This window comes from Myodes glareolus, chromosome 17 (genome assembly GCF_982192425.1).
Source record: "Myodes glareolus chromosome 17, mMyoGla1.1, whole genome shotgun sequence".
Lineage (NCBI taxonomy): Eukaryota > Metazoa > Chordata > Mammalia > Rodentia > Cricetidae > Myodes > Myodes glareolus.
This window is the reverse complement of record NC_142042.1, coordinates 66589937-66608250: the sequence shown is the minus strand read 5'-3', so window position 1 is coordinate 66608250 and position 18314 is coordinate 66589937. Positions and strand designations below refer to the sequence as shown.

Genomic DNA, 18314 nt, shown 5'->3' with positions numbered 1-18314 from the left:
CTCGGGTGGCAAAGGCTTACCTTTTACCTGTTGAACCATCTCACTAGCCCTGGGATACTTTAGTGTATAAATTATGATCCAGCAGGTTTGCATGGGGCCTGGGTTTTCAGCTGTGACTGGGAGGCATGCTAAACCACAACTGGCCATATTTTACCCCACAAACTCTTTCCTAATCTCTTAACATGCGGGGAACATGCAGTGTGGCCTAGTGTAGAGCACTGGTCTAACACTGAGAATCTGGGTTCATATCCCAGGACTGAAGAAACAAAGCTATTAGTTGGGTACAGTTTCAGAAAGGTGAAGGTGTGCCACACAACCTTAAAATGCTACAGTGAATGTAAGACCAGTCTAAAAACAAAAGAAAAAGGGATGGGGAATGGGTGTGACCAGAATGTATTACACTTTTTTTTAAAGATTAATTTACTGTGTGTACATTGTTCTGCCTGCATACCAGGAGAGGGCACCAGATCTCATTACAGATGGTTGTGAGCTACCATGTGGTTGTTGGGAACTGAACTCAGGACCTCTGGAAGAACAGCCAGTGCTCTTAACCTTTGAGTCACCTCTCCAGCCCTATTATATACTTTTTAAAAATTGTTAGGCTGGGAATGGGTAGTGCACACCTTTAATCCCAGCACTCAGGAGGCAGAGATCAGCCTGGTCTATATAGTAAGTTCCAGGACAGCCAAGGCCACATAATTAAGACCCTGTCCCAAAATGAGCAAATAGTCTAAAAGAATATATTAATAAAAAGCAAAAAAATCCCATCACCTACCTGTATTAGTCAGTGTTCGCTAGAGTCACAGAATCTGTGTGTGTGTGTATAGGAATTTATTGGAATAAATTCTGCCAAGGTGAGAATGCAGCAAGGCTGCAGTCCAACAAAGCCTAGTTGTGAATGGAATGTCCAAGACTCTAGGAGCTGCTCAGTTCTGTAAGGCTGGATGTTGGGATCTTGAAGAAGGAATGGATGGGCTGAGGGAGGTGGGCGCATGCAGGCTAAGAACACCCTTCTTCCATATCTGGGTTATAGTTCATTCCAGATATAGTCAAGTTGACAACCAGGAATAGCCATCACACCACCCAGCACCCATTTGTCTAATGACCAACTGCCTACCTAATATATGGTACTTACTTGTATTGCATTAAAAGTGATGTTTGACTTCTTCCTAAGCATGTGCATATTAGAACCATTGATGAACTTGTTAACATACTGCTGAGCCCAATTCTCAGGAGACCATGGAACAGTGTGCCCAAGAATTTGCACTTTGAACATTTCTAGGCAATGCTGGTATCATTTGGTTTGTGAGTAGAGGGGGCTTGGTGAAATGATTCAGCAGTTAAGAGCACTTATGGCTCTTATAGAGAACCTGGGTTAGGTTCACAGCATCCACATGGTAGCTCACAACCATCTATAACTTCATTTCCAGAGGATCTGCTGTCCAGACACATGATAAACATATGGTATGTGCAGGTAAAATACCCATACATACAACACAAATCTGAAGCTTGGCATAGTGGTGAACACCTTCGGTCTCAGTGCTCGAGAGGAAGAGGCACGGTCCGGCTTGGTCTACATAGAGATCCTGTTGCAAGAAAACCAAATGAATCAAAATTTTTTTTCTGTGTATGCATCTTTTTGAGACAAGGTTTCTCTGTGTATCCCTAGCTGTCCTGGAACTCGCTCTGGACACCAAGCTGGCCTTGAACTTGGGAGATCTGCCTCCCTCGTTTTTGGGATTAAAGGTGTGTGCTACGACTGCTGGGCAAAATTTAAAAAGTGACAGTTGAACTAGGAATAGAACAACAGCCATGCAGTGGTGGTGCACACCTTTGATCCCAGCACTTGGGAGGCAGAGACAGGTTGATCTTGAGAGTTCAAGGCCACCCTGGGCTACTCAGAGAAACCCTGTAACCTCACCCCACAAAGACAAGAACAATGGGTGGATGTGGCAATCTCCCTTATATAAGTGTATGCTATTATTGGTGAAAAAAATGTTAAAAAAATGTTAAGCTCAATAGTGGGTGTGTGTTTATGTGGCATAGCACACCTGTGGAGGAAGGACAAGCAGTGCAGGTCTCTGCTTGCACCATTGGGTTAAAGAGGTTAGGTTGGCAGCAGGAATGCCCACTTACTTGCTAAGCCACCTTTAAAAAACATTTTTTAAATATTTATTTATTTATTATGTCTACAATATTCTGTCTATGTGCATGCCTGAAGAGGGCACCAGGCCTCATTACAGATGGTTGTGAGCCACCATGTGGTTGCTGGGAATTGAACTCAGGACCTTTGGAAGAGCGGGCAATGCTCTTAACTACTGAGCCATCTCTCCAGCCCCCTTAAAAAACATTTTTGTATATAAATGCTTTGTCTGTGTATACTTTGTACAGCGTATGCACCTTTGGAGTTATGGACGGTTGTGAGCCCCTGGTGGTTGCTGGGTTGAAGGTAAATCTGCAAGAGGAGCCAGTGCTCTTACTGCCTAATCAACTCTTCTATCCTGAGCCACCTTTGCTGTTTTGTTTTTTGGACAGAGTTTCTTTGTGTAGCCTTGGCTGTCCTGGAAGTTGCTCTGTAGAGACCAGGCTGGTCTCTGACTCAGAGAGCCACCTGCCTCTGCCTCCCAAGTGCTGGAATTAAGGGTGCATCCCACCGCCCGGTGGCTTCTAGTTTATGCCAGGCATGTTTGATCTCTGTAGAGATCACAAGAGAGTGTTCATTCTCCTGGAATCGGAGTTACAGGCAGTTGTGAGCACCCCAACATGGGTGCTGGGAACTGAATTCAGGTCTTCTGAAAGTGAAGTGGGGCTCTTACCTGCTGAGCCATGTTGTCAGTCACGCCAAAGGGTTACTCTGTGGGGAATCAGTACTTTCAACTTCCAGATAGTTCTGATACTCAACCCTACTTGAATCTGCTCCATTAGTCGCTGCTCAGTGCAGGCACCTATAGCAGCCTCACACTCCACCCCCGCCTGTCTTTTCATGCTCTTCAAGTGCTGAAACTATGTAAATGGAAACTTTCAACTGTAGGAAAGTTCATCTGCTTGGATGAGACAAGGTTGCCCCAATAAAACCATTATCTTAGGTTAGATATCAGAGTAAAATTCATTTCAGCAAAATTTTTTTTAAAGATTTATTTATTCACTGTATCTTGTGGTTTTGCCAGCATGTATATGAGGGTATCAGATCCCCTGGAACTGGGGTACCAGACAGCTGTGAGCTGCCATGTGGGTGTTGGGAATTGAACCTGGGTCCTTTGGAAGAGCAGCCAGTGCTCTTAACTGCTGAGCCATCTCTCTAACTCCTCAACAAATGTTTTCACAGTAAGTCCAATTAAAATAGATTACAAATTAGTTATTACAATATCCATGTAAAGCTCCTATTGCAAAGAGCCATGTTTTCACCACCCACCCCAAAGGCACAGAACCAGAATGATTTCATAGTATCACCTTGGTTGCAGGAGGGCAGATGGCTCAGAGGGAATGGAAGGGGCACACACTGATATGGGGACAGGACAATCTTATAACCACAGCTTTAAATTATAATAAAAACTTCCTTTAATAGAAGCTCGTAACATGGAAGAGATTTGTCAGATAAAATGTAGAGTTTTCCAACACACTGAAATAAAAGCCGATAAGTCACCATAAATACAACGCCCAATAATAAAAACCACAACAGCAAATTCACACGGTCCCTGTAACAGCCATGATCTGATTTCACATGATTTTGAAAGACGGCAAATATGGCCTGGTGGATACAGAGCGCTCTAGGGCTTTGAAGTCACTCATCTGACAGGGTTGTGGCATTGGTGGCTCAACTCAAGAAGTAAAGCAAGTCCCAGCACTTCAGTGTATTGAACATCCTTTAAATATCAAAGTGAGAAATAAGAAAACATAATCAGGCCATCAGAGACGGCAGGAAGCAAGGACAGCTGTGTAAAGAAAGCTTGTGGCTGAAGGGTGGCTCGCCAGCTTCATTTCTTTGGCTTCTTGGGTAGTGGCCGCCGGAACAGTAAGATGTGAGGTTCTGAAAGAATCAGCGACAGCTAAGAAGGGAACCAACACCATTCAAGCACAGTCAATAGTCACCCCCCCCCCCGCCCCGCCACACCCACAGCTTCACAACCAAAGTAAGACAGAAACAGACAGCCTTAGCAGCAGCCCCTGAAGTCTGACCCTTCTGCCATGTACAGAATTTTTTTCTATTGTTTGTCTGTATTAGTTTTGTCCGGTAGCTGGGTGTCTGGTATCTTACCAAGAAACAAAGCTGCCTGTGCTTGTTTGGAACACATCCAGCTATCTGCAGAGGCCACAATCAGGTGTATGTGGTCTTGAAAAGAGTACCCACCAGCTTAGTTAAAGACGACAGAGTCTTCCTAGATGTTCTCACTCTCGTTCTGTCACTCTAGTTCCTTTGCACAGTGAATGCGGGAAGGAATCCTGTAAGTGATGCCCCCCTCCCTCCATTGCTTTGGCTTATAATCTTCCTTCAGCCGGAATGGAGCTTCCTTATGTTGCACTGACCTGGTTCATGGATCATATAATGGACCCATCCCTGACTCTGCTGAACACCAAGATTTCTCCATTCAGATTCAGACATCAAATGGGTTTTAGGGACCAGCTTGGCTATGTCCTTGGGCAACATGACGTGCCTGTAACAGAAACATGGGGATGTGAAGAGCTCGTGTTAGACACTGACCTGTATTATATACAAAGACGAGTAGAGGAAGAAAACAGCTCACACTGTAGTTCTGACGCTCACAGGGGTATGGCCGGAGCATCACAGGGCTTTGAGGAATTCTGGGCTACAGAGAATCTATGAAGACAAGCAAGTTGTCAGGCATGGTGGCGCACGCCTTTAATCCCAGCACTTGTAGGCAGAGGCAAGTAGCTCTCTGAGTTCCAGTTCAGCCTGATCTACAGGTTCCAGGCTACACAGAGAAACCCTGTCTTAGGAGAAAAGCCAAAAAAGTAAACCAGGAACAACAAAACCAAACGAAACCAAAAAAAAAGAAAAAAAAAAAACTAAAGCAGTAACTAGTTCCTGATATCAGATTTTTTTTTAAATTTATTTTTTTGGTTTTTCAAGACAGAATTTCTCGGTATAGCTTTGGAGCCTGTCCTGGAACTCTCTCTGTAGACCAGGCTGGCCTCAAACTCAGAGATCTGCCTGCCTCTGTCTCCTGAGTGCTGGAATTAAAGGCCAGTGCCACTGCTCAGTCAAATCTGTATAAATCTTATTGTGAAATATTGTGTAGTAGAGGCAGCTAGAAACACAGGTTTTGTAAATTTTTATAAGAGAATATTAAAAACAAAATGAATGGACAATCTGAATGTCCAATCATAACAATCTGTTATCTGGATAACAGAACCTGATGATATCTGTGTTTCCTCTGATCACCCATTTTACCCACTCTCGGACTGGTTAGGAAGAAGCTATACCATGGTGTGGGGTATAGAGCAGGCATGGAGAAAACATAAATGTTCACAATGAATTCATTTTCCAACCCTTTTCCCCTACTTTTTGGGACAGGGTTCCCTGTGTAACAGTCCTGGAACTCAGTTTGTAGAAGAGACCAGGCTAGCCTCTGGTTCTGGAGTGCGCATGCGCCACCACTGTCCGCCCGTTTTCCACCTGTTAAGGAATTTGCTGTGACACTTGGGAAATCGCATGCTTTCCTAACCAAAGGTCAATGGTAAAAGTTACCTGACTTGACTCAGAATACCTCAGGTAGAGTTTATCAAGCTCGATGAAAATGTACTAAATGCTACCTTTGTAGTAATAACAAGAGTCCCCACCCCATAATTCTAGTCCAATGTCAGGGAAGAATTTACATTCTAACAAGTCCCAGGCACAAAAAAATGAGACTTCAAAGCACAGGACCCCTCCCCCCAAAACAAACAAACACAACCTTCCTTTAAGCAGAAATGCGGCTGCTAAGCTACAAGTGACATCTTCTTGGAGATGAAGCTACTGATTTCTTCCCAACCATGTAAATGTTGTAAGTATGATGTTTCATTCACAGGCATGGAAAACAGCTGAGAACCAAAGTTAACTGGCTTCAGGGATGTGGCTGTTTATCCCAGCCTGACCCTGCCTAGTTTCTGAGATCCAGGTGATGTCAGTAAAATGGTGTGGGATTTTTCTTGCCAAAAAAGACTGTTACATACTTGTCAATACACACCAATTTCCCAGCTTGCCCAAAGGCCTGATACAGGACAGGGAAGAGATGCAGAAAAGCTAGTTCTCATTTTATGTTCTGTAGTCAAGGAGCACAGACACATATTAGGTTAGGCTTTAAATATTAGAAGCGGGGGCTGGAGAGATGGCTCAGAGGTTAAGAGCACAGGCTGCTCATCCAGAGGTCCTGAGTTCAATTCCCAGCAACCGCATGATGGCTCACAACCATCTACAATGAGATCTGGTGCCCTCCATGCCAGAACACTGTACAATTAATAAGTAAGTAAGTAAATAAATAAATACTACAAGCGACGCAGACCAATGTAATATCAACCCTGGTAGAATCTCATCTTTTCTCATTCTCAATTTAAATTCACGGACTAGTACCATCACACCCAAAGCTTGCACATTCTGTGCAAGGATGTCTCACAATCCTTGGCAGAGAGCCAGCATCTTAGACTCTGTCTCACTGTTGTTTCTCTTCCCCGTGTTCTAAGGGTCTCCTCTAGCAACGTTTCCTCAACCGTCCCCCTTCATCGAATGCTCTCCTCACATCCGTACTCAGCTGTCCCAGGAGTCAGCTTAGTCCATGGATTTTTAGGTCCGTCACTGACCACTCTGCTGTCTCGAGACAGGGTTCCATTCTGCAGTCCAGGCTGGCTGGAACTTGTGACAATCTTGCAGCCTTGACTTTCAGAATGCTCAGAACAAAGGTGTGAGCTACCGTACCGGCTTCCCATGCACCTTAACAGAACACTTGAAAACTGTCTGCACGCCATAAATGCTCAAGTAGCTGAGCTACGTCCAGTCTTCATGCCTCTATCTAAAACAAGGCTGACAACCACGGTCCTGCTCGTTTCTCATGAACTAATAATCAACACTGAAGCTCTCACAGAACTGTCCTTCATTGAGAGCACAAACTTCCAGCTCTGCTTTGGCTACTTTCTTTATCCCAGTAGACTTTGGAAGCGATCACTTCCTATTAGGAAAATTAACCTGAACCAACAAAGTTGTGAGACTGATGTGAAAATTCCAAAGGTGAAACTGATCAGAACTCCAACACGCTTCTATTTAATACCCGGACAACTCCAGATTCCCTTTCATTGTTTTACCGCCTCCGTCTACCTTTTCGCGCATGCGCTTTGCTACGGCCGCACCCCCCAAAACCCTCGTGCGCACGCGCCAGTTCTGCACCGCTCTCCCCCCCCCCCCCCCCCCCCCCCCCGCTCTAGGTCACTAACTCCTCGCTTGCACTCTTTCGTCAAGGCGCACAACCTGGCTGTAGTCCCCGCGCCGGCACTAACCGGTACTCGAACTCCTCGTCGTCGTATTTGTCCGAATAGTAAATTTGTTTGTGCGACATGACTGCTCTGCCCGAGGGCGCCCAGCCCCGCGCCGCTGGCCCGCAGACAACTCCCAGCAGCACGCGCTCCCACCCTCTTTGGCTTCGCTTTCAAACACACCGCCTGCACTTGCTATTGGTCTCTTCGGCCAAAGGCGGGACAGCTCCATTCTAAAGTCTCCGATTGGCTGGCCTTGGCGTCTCGACGATTCGTAAATGAAGTGCAGTGCTCTGGTTTCTGAAGAATGAGCTGGGTCAAAATTAGGAATCTTATTGGCTCCCACTGAGCCCGTGCGCCTGCTCGCGCAGCCATTGGCCGGCTTTGGAAAGCAGACGAGTAAAGGAGGGACGGCGAGGTAGGGGGTCAGGGGTTAGTGAGGCCGGAAGTGAGTGTAATAAAGTTTGTCTAGGGAGGCCGAGGCCGGGGGAGAAAGTTGGTGCAGTGACTTAAACCGACAGTTACGTGATCCGGAACCAGATCGGCCCGCGGTCCGGTGCGGAGACTCCATGCGACCCTGGTGAGTGTCGACTTTCTCTCTGTGGCGACCCACTCCTCTACCCCGGAACCCCTCTCTCAGGACCCTACTTCCGGTCTTGTTGTACAAGTCCCGCCCCCGAGACCCCCTCCCCGGAAGTCCCCCCTTCCAACTTCAAGGGGCTCCCCGAACCCCTTCTGTCTCTTACTGTCGGACCACACCCTGTCGTCCCACTTCCCTGGAAATCCCACCCCTAGACACGTTTTCCTGGATGCACGAGATTAGTCTTCCCAGCTCTCCGAAACCGCCTTCTCAGGAGTCTCGACTAAACGGAGCCTATCGAAATCCTGGCTTCCAGAGGGGGCAAAACCTTGCTTTTCAAAGAACGGTTCGGCTTTGTAGGAAAGACGCCGCTGTGGGGCCCCGCCCCCTCCGTGTCCCGCCCCTTCCCTGTCCACGTCTGGTCCTGGGAATGTGGTGCACTCTTCCTTAGGGACCAGGTCCGCTCAGGATACTTTTCCTTGCTGGGCTTCGGTCCATGCCTCAAAATCCTGCTCTTAGGTTCCGGACGCTTCACCTGCCTCTGTATCCCTCTCCTTTCTTTAAGCCTTGGACTTAGTTTTCCTGTTCTCGTGCTCCGTCAGGTGGAGGTTGAAAGTTGCGGTTGTAAGAAGTGAGCTTATTAGCAGTGTCGTTTCCCACGTCACCTTCTCTGGCTGTGAATTAAGTTGATGGGCTGGGCTTCGTTTATGGCAGGAGAATGGACGAGAGAGTGACTTAGAGACCCTTGACCCCACTCCTTCCTGGGGCAGACCCCGTTCCTGAGCAGCCGTAGGTGTTCCTCTGACTGCACTGGACTAAGTATGGACTGGTGTGAACCTAACAGGAGTGAAAGTTTTTCTGCCATCAGAAGAAAAAGTGTTTCGGAGTCAGGAGTAGGGGTTAGTGTCCTTTCCGTTGTTTGTAAAAGACCCCTCCCCATAACCCGATAACTCTTGTTTGGATTCATCCTGGCCGCTCTTACCCAACCTTCCCTGCTGGAAACATTCCTGAGGTTTTCGCCATTTCCTGCTATTTCCTGCTCCTCCAGCCTCCTCCCTGCTGGGCTGAGGTGCAAAACGCGGCTGTGCTCCCCCCCCCCCCCCCAAGTCGCTGCTACCTAGCTTTGGTCTAGTAGGCAGTCTCCCATCTCTTGAAGCAAATTTAAAGGCTCATGCTTCCTTCTCTTCCAAATGTGCACACGGTTGGTGATCCCCTGCCTCTGGATATGAACGCTTCAGAGAAAGCCGTCTCAAGATGAGGATATCATGGTGTGTGTTTGTGTGTCTGGCTTTGACAGAAATTTTCCTCCTCTGTCTAAGAGCTGAGGTCTTGGCTAACGGAATGACAGAATTTCTTTTCAGGAAAAGGTGCGGTGTTTGGTGGCAGCTTTCCTGGGCTGGGGACTGGGCAGGTGATGGGAAGCTTGGTAGCTAACCTGTTTTAGAGTACTGGCGTTGTTAATCATGCAGTTTTTAATTCTCCAAAATAAACCTCAGAGGAGTTTGGAGGTGAGCCTCTAAGAAACTAGTTTTTACCTTTTGTAGCTCATCACTTTTTAAATAAGTGGTAGTTTATTCTGGAGCTTGGTCACTTTCTTTAACTTCCTGATGGCCTTTAGCAGAGCTGTGGCAGGAAACTGTGGGGAAAGAAATATGGGTTTGGCGTTGTTCTGCACTTCCGGCCAGATCCCAGATTCTGGTATCCTTTTGTCTTTCCTGTCTTTATTAACACAGCTCTGTGGCGTGTAGGCACTGTTTGCTTCATTTTCCTGCCTCCAAGGCCAGCCCCTCTGCTTGCGTGAGGGACACTGTCGGGTGGGGCTTACAAGGAGAGAAGTAAGCTGTGTCCAAGGGGTACTAACCTCATCCCTCATTATCCCCTGGCTTTCCTCACTGGACCTGTGGAAAGGGGTTCGAGTCGTCCGTTAGTCTTTGACGGGTGACAGCTGTGAAGAACAGGCTTGCTCTAGCTCTCGCACCACCAGATTGGCTTCCCTCTCGGCCTCCACCTACATCTTCTGGGACTACTTTCCCTTCCTGGTTCCCAGCCCTTGTCCACAGCTGTTGTGGCTAGGATGCTAATGGCCAGGTTCCCTGGGGCTGCCACCTCACTCAATATGGTAGGGGGGATGGTCTGGGCTGTAAGGGAAGTGCTAAACTCTGGGACCGTCCTCCCCCGTTTCCACCCTCAGCAGCCTGTTTCCTCCTTTATTCCTCCCAGCCTTCCTGGCTTCCTGCTCTTTCTGCTTGCCCGCGTTGGTTTGGATTGATCCAGAGTTCCTCTTAACCCCTTACTTTCTTTTTTGTCTTTTTCTTGTTCTGACATCTTTCTTTCCTACGGCACCTTTCTCCTCCCGCAGACAGACTACTAGTTGTTTGTAGCGGGCAAGGGAGAGCGGCTGGCTAGCACAAATTGTGTGGGGAGGTGTCTCGGCCCCTCTGAGCCTGTGAGTCAGCACTGTCCTTGGGATTGGTCTCGCTTCCTAGTTCCCCGCCCCTGGGGAGGAGCCAGTTAGCTCTGGGTCCAGCCTGTACTCCTTAACCAGAAGAGGCTTCCTCGCTGGGCTGGGCAAGGATGTGGCCTGAAATTGTCGATGTCTGACGTGGGAGAGCAGAAGCCACTTGTCCTTCGCCTCCCTAGGTCCTCTTGTTATCACCAGGCTGCAGAGGTCAGATCAGCCTGAGGGCCTGGGGATGCCCCCTGCCTGGCCCCCTTGCCTGAATTTGGCAGGGGGGCCAGGCAGCAGCCCCCCTTCTCACCCCAGCCATGGATCTTCTACCCCCCAAGCCGAAGTACAACCCTCTTCGAAATGAGTCTCTGTCATCGCTGGAGGAGGGGGCTTCAGGGTGTACCCCCACAGAAGAGCTGCCTTCCCCATCAGCCTCATCCCTGGGACCCATTCTGCCTCCTCTGCCAGGGGACGATAGTCCGACTACCCTGTGTTCCTTCTTTCCCCGGATGAGCAACCTGAAGCTGGCCAATCCTGCTGGGGGGCGCCTGGGGCCAAAGGGGGAGCCAGGAAAGGCTGCTGCAGATGGGGAAGGGAATGCAGGGGCAGCCCTTCGGGACTCAGGCCTCTTGCCCCTCCTCCAGGACATGAACAAGCTGAGTGGAGGCGGCGGGCGCAGGACTCGAGTAGAAGGGGGCCAGCTGGGGGGCGAGGAGTGGACCAGACACGGGAGCTTTGTCAATAAGCCCACACGAGGCTGGCTGCATCCCAACGACAAAGTCATGGGACCTGGGGTTTCCTACTTGGTTCGGGTGAGTGAACATCTTCCTTTCCACCCCTCCCACACCCCGTCCAGTTCCTCTGCTCACTCCAGATTTGCTGGGACTTCCTGCTCTTCCCCCAACATCTGTGACGCTCCCCTCGTCCTTAAACCCGCCACCTCCACCCCTTCTCCAGCTTCAAGTCTTTCTGTGCTAGCCTGGGAATCTTGTGCCCAGGTCCCCTTTCCTCCACTGACCCCTACCCTCCAGCCTACACAATGCCTAAACCCATCAGAGACTTTAGTGTTAATGAAAAATGACTTCTTGATTCTTCCCTCTAGACTCCCCCCCTTTCCAGAGATGTCACCCCGCCCACCCAATGCCTGCTAGCCCTCTCACAGTGGTCCTTCTCCACCTTTCCCTTAGGGACTACACAGTGCAAAGTCCTAGAACCTTCTGCAAAGGGTGGGGAGTGTGGGTGGGGGAGGGGCGGCTGATCTATCCTTGCCTCCTTCCCCCACAGTACATGGGTTGTGTGGAGGTCCTGCAGTCAATGCGAGCCCTTGACTTCAATACCCGGACGCAGGTCACCAGGTTAGTGGAGAGAGTCCTTAGGGTTGGTGAAGTTACAGAAGTCTCAGTGAGGAGGAGGAGGGAAGTTGAACATTTGGTAGTGGTGCTGGTGGCGACTTCTCATCGGATGGCCAAGAGAATTGAGAGAAAGTTACAGAAGTTGTGTCTGACCGGAAACAGCCAGCTCTGGTCTGGAGCGCCACCTTACCCATCCAGCACGGAGATTATAGGAAGATGGATTAGAAAGGTGGGGTAGGAGGTTGCTGCTGCTTTTGGGAAGGGAATGGAACATTTGGTAACTGGGAAGAGGTGGGGCTGTCGCCATTGAGGCCCTAACCCAATCAGCCAGGAAGCCGCCCTCTGTGCCATCAAATATTAAAGGCCCTTAATTCAATCCACACGACAAAGAGCCTGGAGTGCTCTGGAGTCTGGCCTGGTCTTCCCCTCCCCCAGCTTTGTGGCGGCCCCAGGCAATGGCAGGCCAGTAGTGGGTCTGAGTACCCCTGTTTCTCCAGGGAGGCCATCAGCTTGGTGTGCGAAGCTGTGCCTGGTGCCAGAGGAGCGACAAGGAGGAGAAAGGTATATGTGGTTGCTGTGGAGGGCAGGGGGAGGCACATGCAGGCACGCGGGAAGACAGGAGGGCCTCCTGGTGTTAGGGTGTTCAGGTTCTGATACTCGGGCCCTTTCTTAGCCCTCTAGCCGCCCACTCAGCTCCATCCTGGGGAGGAGTAACCTGAAGTTTGCTGGAATGCCAATCACTCTCACTGTGTCCACCAGCAGCCTTAACCTCATGGCAGCCGACTGCAAACAGGTGGGTGGGGCTGGGCTGCTGGAAGGGACAGGGTTAGTTATGGGAGGACCAAGGTGGGGGATCTGGAGTCCTCAGGAGCAATCAGAGAGTAGAGTAGGAAGAAATTAGAGGGGTTGGGTATAATAACAATTTTAACCCCAGCACTCAGGTGGCAGAGGCAGGTGAGTTCTAAACCAGCAAGGGCTATATAGTGAGACCCTGTACCCCTGCCCCCCCAAAAAAGAGGATAAAATTAGGAGAATGTAGGACTAGAAGCCAAGAGAATAAGAGTGGGGCTCCAGGGTTCTAAGCTGGGTGAGGGACACGGAGCCCTGCGGCTTCCTGACATTGACCACTGTCTTCCTTCTTCATCCTTCCTTCCAGATCATTGCCAACCATCACATGCAATCTATCTCATTCGCGTCTGGTGGGGATCCGGTGAGTTGGGGGACAGGGGAAGGATGGGTGGGGAATGAGAGACTAGGGGTTAGGAAGGTACTGGGCTACAGGATGGGTGTGGTGGCTCCTGCCTTTAATCCCAACAGCCTCTAAATTCCAGGGTAGTCAGAGAAATCCTTAGGATTGTGGAAATATCTGAAAAGGACTCTGGTCTTAGGGGTCGAATAAGATGGAGTTGTAAAATCGAGCTCACTGGTCTCTTCTGGATCTGTTCTCTCCAGGACACAGCTGAGTATGTTGCCTACGTTGCCAAAGACCCTGTAAATCAGAGAGGTGAGGCTCGTGAGCAGCTCCGGGTGGGACCGGTTATCTGAGGAGTGGGGTCTTTCCCCACTCTGATCAGCTCTACTCGATAGGGCTGTCCTCTGGAGGATGGGGGTGGGAGGTTCCTGCCCACCCTACCTCAGAGCTCACGGGTTCTACTGTGCCCCCAGCCTGCCACATCCTGGAGTGTCCTGAAGGGCTCGCTCAGGATGTCATCAGCACCATCGGTCAAGCCTTTGAGTTGCGCTTCAAACAATATCTCAGGAATCCACCCAAACTGGTCACCCCCCATGACAGGTGAGCTGGGGAGCCTCAGGCTGGGATTGGGAAGTCGTTTTCTCTTCCCATGCTTGAGCTCCAAGGGTTCTGGAAAGGTAATGACTTATGTGATGCTGCCCCCTCTTGCTACTGTGTTAGGTTCCCAGTGGCTCAGCAGGAAAGTCTGTTGTCTGTTGAGGGCCACGCCTGCTGCAGGGACGGTTTCTATCTCTTTGCCTAGGGTGGGCTTATTTCTAGCATCTCTCACTAGGTTGCCTTTTCTAGCTGGATGGACTTTGGCTCAGGTTCCTCATTTTTAGTCTATTCCTGTGTTCTTAGATACTTTTTTTTCCTTAAAGATTTTTATTTTATGTGTATGTGTTTTACTGCATGTATGTAAGTGTATGCGTTGCCTGTAGAAGCCAAAAGAGGGCATTGGATACCCTGAAACTGGAATTAAAGGTGGATGTGAGTTGTCATGTAAGTGCTGAAAACCAAACCTGGGTCCTGCAAGATCAGCAGTGTTCTTAACCCCTGAGCACCATACTTCCTCATTCATTGTTCTTTGCTTTCCTGCCTCTGAAGGTCATTAAGAATCTAGATTTTAGCCACACAGTGGTGGTGCACAGAGGCAGGGCGGATCTCTGTGAGCTTGAGGCCAGCCTGGTCTACAAGAGCTAGTTCCAGGACAGGTTCCAAAGCTACAGAGAAACCCTGTCTCAAAAGACCAAACAAACAAACAAAAAAGTAGATTGAGAAGATATATTTCCTTTTTTTCCTGCATCTGTCTATGTGTTTGTATGTGTTGGTATATGTTGCGTGTGCAAATATACCTGCAAGTGTGTGCATGTAGAGGTCTGAAGTTGGTATCAGATGTCTTGCTCTATTGCATCTTACTTTGTTTATTAAAGGCCAGGATCTCTCGCTGACCAGATGTAGCTAGCAGCAACCAGTTTGTTCTGGCTCCTGTCTCTGCCTCCCACTCTGCAATGAGTGGTTGCCATTCTTGTACACTGGTTCTGGTGATCTGCATTCTGAGCCTCACGCTGTAGCCACTGAGCTATTTCCCCAATCCTAACATCTTTGACCTGAGATCCCTATGTTTCTTTTTTCAAGTCTGAAGTGATAAAGAACGTGAGCATCAGGGACTTTGTCTGTCAGACCATCCTGGATATCCTCATTGTTCGATAGCACTTCATCCCTCTTAGGAGATACCATAGTTGTCAAAAGTGAGAGGTTTTTGTTTAAAACCAAATTAAATATCAATTCTGCCTCCTTCAGTTTGTGCAAATCTCTTCACACCTGATCTCTATTTTTGAAATTTTGGAAGGAATACCAGCCTTAAAAGGGTACAGCACCAAGCCTTAGGTCTGACCCATAGCGTCTGCCTAGTATGTGTTCACCGTTCTCTTCCCTTCCTGGGTCTCTTAGCCACCACATCTGTACACTCACCTCACTCCATCTTTCCCTTCTCAGGATGGCTGGCTTTGATGGCTCGGCTTGGGATGAGGAGGAAGAAGAGCCACCTGACCATCAGTACTATAATGACTTCCCAGGGAAGGAACCCCCTCTCGGCGGGGTGGTAGACATGAGGCTTCGAGAAGGGGCTGCTCGACCCACTCTGCCCACTGCCCAGATGCCCAGCCACTTGGGAGCTACACTGGTAAGCTTCAAAGATGGAGACCCCCAGTCCAGAGTGGGAGTAGCTGGTTAGGGCCTTGATCCACTTGTCTCTGCTTCCCAAGGGCCCTGGTCTCACCTGATTTTTCTTACAGCCTGTAGGGCAGCATGCTGCAGGAGACGCTGAAGTCCGTAAACAGATGCTGCCTCCACCACCTTGCCCAGGTAGGAACAGTTGGCTGAACGGGACAGAGATGGGTACAGAAGGCAGGGCTGGGAGTGACATAGTTTGTGTCTTTCCTTAACAGGCAGAGAGCTCTTCGATGACCCTTCCTATGTCAACATCCAGAATCTAGACAAGGCCCGCCAAGCTGGGGGTGGGTCCGGGCCTCCGAATCCTTCTGTTAATGGTAGTGCACCGCGAGACCTCTTTGACATGAAGCCCTTTGAAGATGCCCTTCGGGTGCCTCCACCTCCCCAGTCCATGTCCATGGCTGAGCAGCTCCAAGGGGAGTCCTGGTTCCATGGGAAGCTGAGCCGGCGGGAGGCTGAAGCCCTGCTCCAGCTCAACGGTGACTTCTTGGTGCGAGAGAGCACAACCACACCTGGCCAGTACGTGCTCACTGGCCTGCAGAGTGGGCAGCCCAAGCACCTCCTTCTGGTGGACCCTGAAGGTGTGGTAAGTGGCCGAGGTGTGCGTAGGGGCTGGTAGGAAAAGGTACCTTTTCCTCTCCTTATTTCTTTCTAGATTTTTCTTTGCTGGAGGCTTTCTATGGACCTCCTTTCTAGATAATTGGTATCTGCCTGCGGTAGTTCCTTCCCTTCCATCCCTGAGTCTGAGCTGTGTTTCTGGGGTTTTTGTTTGTTTGTTTGTTTGTTTTGTTTTGATTTTGGTTTTTTGAGACAGGCCTTGATTCGCGTGCCCTGCCACTGCCAGCTCTAAGCTGTGTTCTTTTAGTTCTTACCAAATCCCAGACCTTAAGCCTATTAATACCAGACCTAGAAAGCGGTTACCTGATCTGTGCTCCTTTTGCCAAGGGAGGAAGTACCCCGGAAAGTCAGTGATGCCCCATATTAGATGGTTGTGGGGTAGAAACCCCAAATTTCCTCTTGTGAGAGGAGTCAGCGGTCTCCCTAGCTCCTTAGCCTCAAACTCAATGTCCTTTTTCTTCTTTTTAGAAATCTGACCTGCCTTACTGCTGTTCCTTAAAACCGTGGTTTCTTTTCTCAGCCCCTTTCCCACATGGTTTTTGTACTGTGTATCCTCTGATGACACACCAGTTCCTTCAAGTCAGAAGCCCCACTATTTGTCAGCTTCATATTTCTGGGCTCCTGCCCCCTTCACACTCTGCCAGTCACTGACCTGCCCTTCCCTCCCCCCTCCCCTCACCCCGTCTCCCTCAGCCTTAGGGGCTGAAGTCCTACTGGACTCATTTGAACTGACCCTCACCACATATTTCCCACCTTTCCAGGTTCGGACAAAAGATCACCGCTTTGAGAGCGTCAGTCACCTCATCAGCTACCACATGGACAATCACTTGCCCATCATCTCCGCGGGCAGCGAACTGTGTCTCCAGCAACCCGTGGACCGGAAAGTGTGATCTTCAGTCTGTCCTGAATGCCTTCCACCCCTTTCCACCGCGTCCTCTAACTCCTGGGACCTCTGTTTGTGCTCACCTGAGACAGGGAATTTTAGTTAGAAACCTGGGGTAGCAACCTGCTTCTGCCCAAACCTCACCAAAGTATTAATGTACAGAGTGGTCCCTTGCCTGGGCCTTGTCTGTGCCAACCTGATGCCCTTTCCCCCAAAGGGTAGGTTCTTAAAATGGAAAAAGACCCAGTGGAGCAATTGCCCTTTGGGGGAAGGGAAGTAATCATACCTCTGGTTTACCCCTGGTCTTCAGGGTACCCCAGATTCCTTTTAACATATCCTATTCCCTATGCATCCCTTACAACTTTGTGCCTTTGACTATCTCCTAGGTCTGCAGATACTTTATGCAAAGAGTTCTCAGGCCCTTCGTTGTGGATAAGGGTTGCTGACGCCTTGGCTCTGAAACCCTGCCATGCTCAGCACCCCCTTCTGTGTTTGGGGAGAATAGGGGCAGGAGTGGCAGCTATCTCCTCTGCCTTTTGGTTGTGCAGCCCTTAAGAGATTGCCCCAAGCTGGGCTTGGTGGCACATGCCTTTAATCCGCACTCAGGAGGCAGAGACAAGAAGATTTGTGAGGCCAGCCTGGTCTGCAATAGAGTGAGTTCCAGAACAGTCAGGGCCATGTAAAGAGACCCTGAGTTCAAAAACCAAAAAGAAAGAGACAGAGATTGCCTCAGAGCCCCCTCCTGGTGGTGGAGGGGTGAGAGGCAGGTTTGGACCCCTCCCCTGTTTGCATGTGTGTTAGTCTCCAGCCAAAGTATAGCCCTTCTGCCGGCAGCCCCATCCAGTCTCCCTCTTTTGGGATGGGGTATGTGACTGACATGGGCCCCCAGGATGTGTACAGTTAGCCTCGAGGTGGGTTTCGTGGAGGCACTGAGACCGAAGCAGTAGACAATCCCCAGTACTATTGGTAGGTCTGGAACTGCACTTTTTTTTTTTTTTACACGCATACATTTTAGGGCTGTAGATTTATTTTTCTGGGTTTGTTTCTGTTGCTTACTTTTGAGCACAAATTATGATAGTGGATTTATATATCACCTCGTTGAGTTTTCCAAGCCTTTTTTTTTTTTTTTACAACTGTTGAGATTTTACTCGATCTGGCCTAAAAGTAACTAGGACAGGATTTATTTTTCTTATTCCTCAAGAGAACTGAGCAGAAGTTTGGTTAAACAGTGTTGTGGGGTCATGATGTGAAAGCTTACTTCAGATCCTACCTTCCGCTTGCAGGCCAATGCAGCCAGGACAGAAATCTTGCAAGTTCACTCTGTAGGCCTTGTGAACAAGGGGGGTAGACTGGTTTTCAGTCTTGGCCGTCGCCTATTTTTGGTTTGGATGTCTTATACCAAAGGGAAATAGTCTTCATTAAAGTCCTTATTTCTTCTACCTCGGCCTCTTAACACCTCTAGAAAGTCTGATCGATGGGGGCCGTCAGTGGGAGGTGGCGGCGGA

The 18314-nt window shown here is 49.3% G+C and overlaps 2 protein-coding genes across 6 annotated transcripts; one reads left to right on the top strand and one right to left on the bottom strand.

The window, feature by feature from the left end:
* Window positions 1–3534: 3534 nt before the first annotated feature.
* Window positions 3535–7637, bottom strand: Cks1b (CDC28 protein kinase regulatory subunit 1B). 2 transcript variants are annotated; one of them, XM_085678183.1, is made up of 3 exons: window positions 7486–7637; window positions 4525–4652; window positions 3535–4046 (listed from the first exon to the last, which is right to left on the bottom strand). In XM_085678183.1, exons 1-3 carry the CDS (start codon window positions 7542–7544, stop codon window positions 3907–3909), a joined length of 327 nt encoding a protein of 108 aa, XP_085534309.1. In that variant the 5' UTR covers window positions 7545–7637; the 3' UTR covers window positions 3535–3906. The 2 variants fall into 2 exon arrangements, with proteins under 2 accessions (XP_085534309.1, XP_085534310.1); XM_085678184.1 differs by having other exon boundaries at window positions 3535–4027.
* A 222-nt stretch (window positions 7638–7859) lies between these two features.
* Window positions 7860–18248, top strand: Shc1 (SHC adaptor protein 1). Of its 4 annotated transcripts, none has more exons than XM_048455544.3 (12): window positions 7860–8041; window positions 11135–11302; window positions 11775–11845; window positions 12340–12403; window positions 12516–12635; window positions 12999–13052; window positions 13295–13346; window positions 13508–13634; window positions 15072–15258; window positions 15371–15440; window positions 15524–15894; window positions 16688–18248. In XM_048455544.3, the coding sequence occupies exons 2-12, from the start codon at window positions 11138–11140 to the stop codon at window positions 16814–16816; spliced, it is 1410 nt and encodes a 469-aa protein (XP_048311501.1). In that variant the 5' UTR covers window positions 7860–8041; window positions 11135–11137; the 3' UTR covers window positions 16817–18248. The 4 variants fall into 4 exon arrangements, with proteins under 4 accessions (XP_048311501.1, XP_085534306.1, XP_085534305.1 ...); XM_085678180.2 differs by lacking the exon at window positions 7860–8041 and adding an exon at window positions 9163–9309; XM_085678179.2 differs by lacking the exon at window positions 7860–8041 and adding an exon at window positions 10579–10728 and having other exon boundaries at window positions 10778–11302.
* Window positions 18249–18314: the final 66 nt, after the last annotated feature.

Excerpts from the sequence above, each read along its gene's own strand:
- Cks1b (XM_085678183.1), bottom strand. The coding sequence starts at position 7,544 with ATGTCGCACAAACAAATTTACTATTCGGACAAATACGACGACGAGGAG. Across the intron at positions 4,653-7,485 it reads GACGAGGAGTTCGAGTACCG|GCACGTCATGTTGCCCAAGG; the intron begins GTTAGTGCCGGC and ends TTTCTGTTACAG. Across the intron at positions 4,047-4,524 it reads TTATATGATCCATGAACCAG|CTGTCGCTGATTCTTTCAGA; the intron begins GTCAGTGCAACA and ends TTCCCTTCTTAG.
- Shc1 (XM_085678179.2), top strand. The coding sequence starts at position 10,808 with ATGGATCTTCTACCCCCCAAGCCGAAGTACAACCCTCTTCGAAATGAG. Across the intron at positions 11,846-12,339 it reads ACCCGGACGCAGGTCACCAG|GGAGGCCATCAGCTTGGTGT; the intron begins GTTAGTGGAGAG and ends CTGTTTCTCCAG. Across the intron at positions 12,404-12,515 it reads GAGCGACAAGGAGGAGAAAG|CCCTCTAGCCGCCCACTCAG; the intron begins GTATATGTGGTT and ends GCCCTTTCTTAG.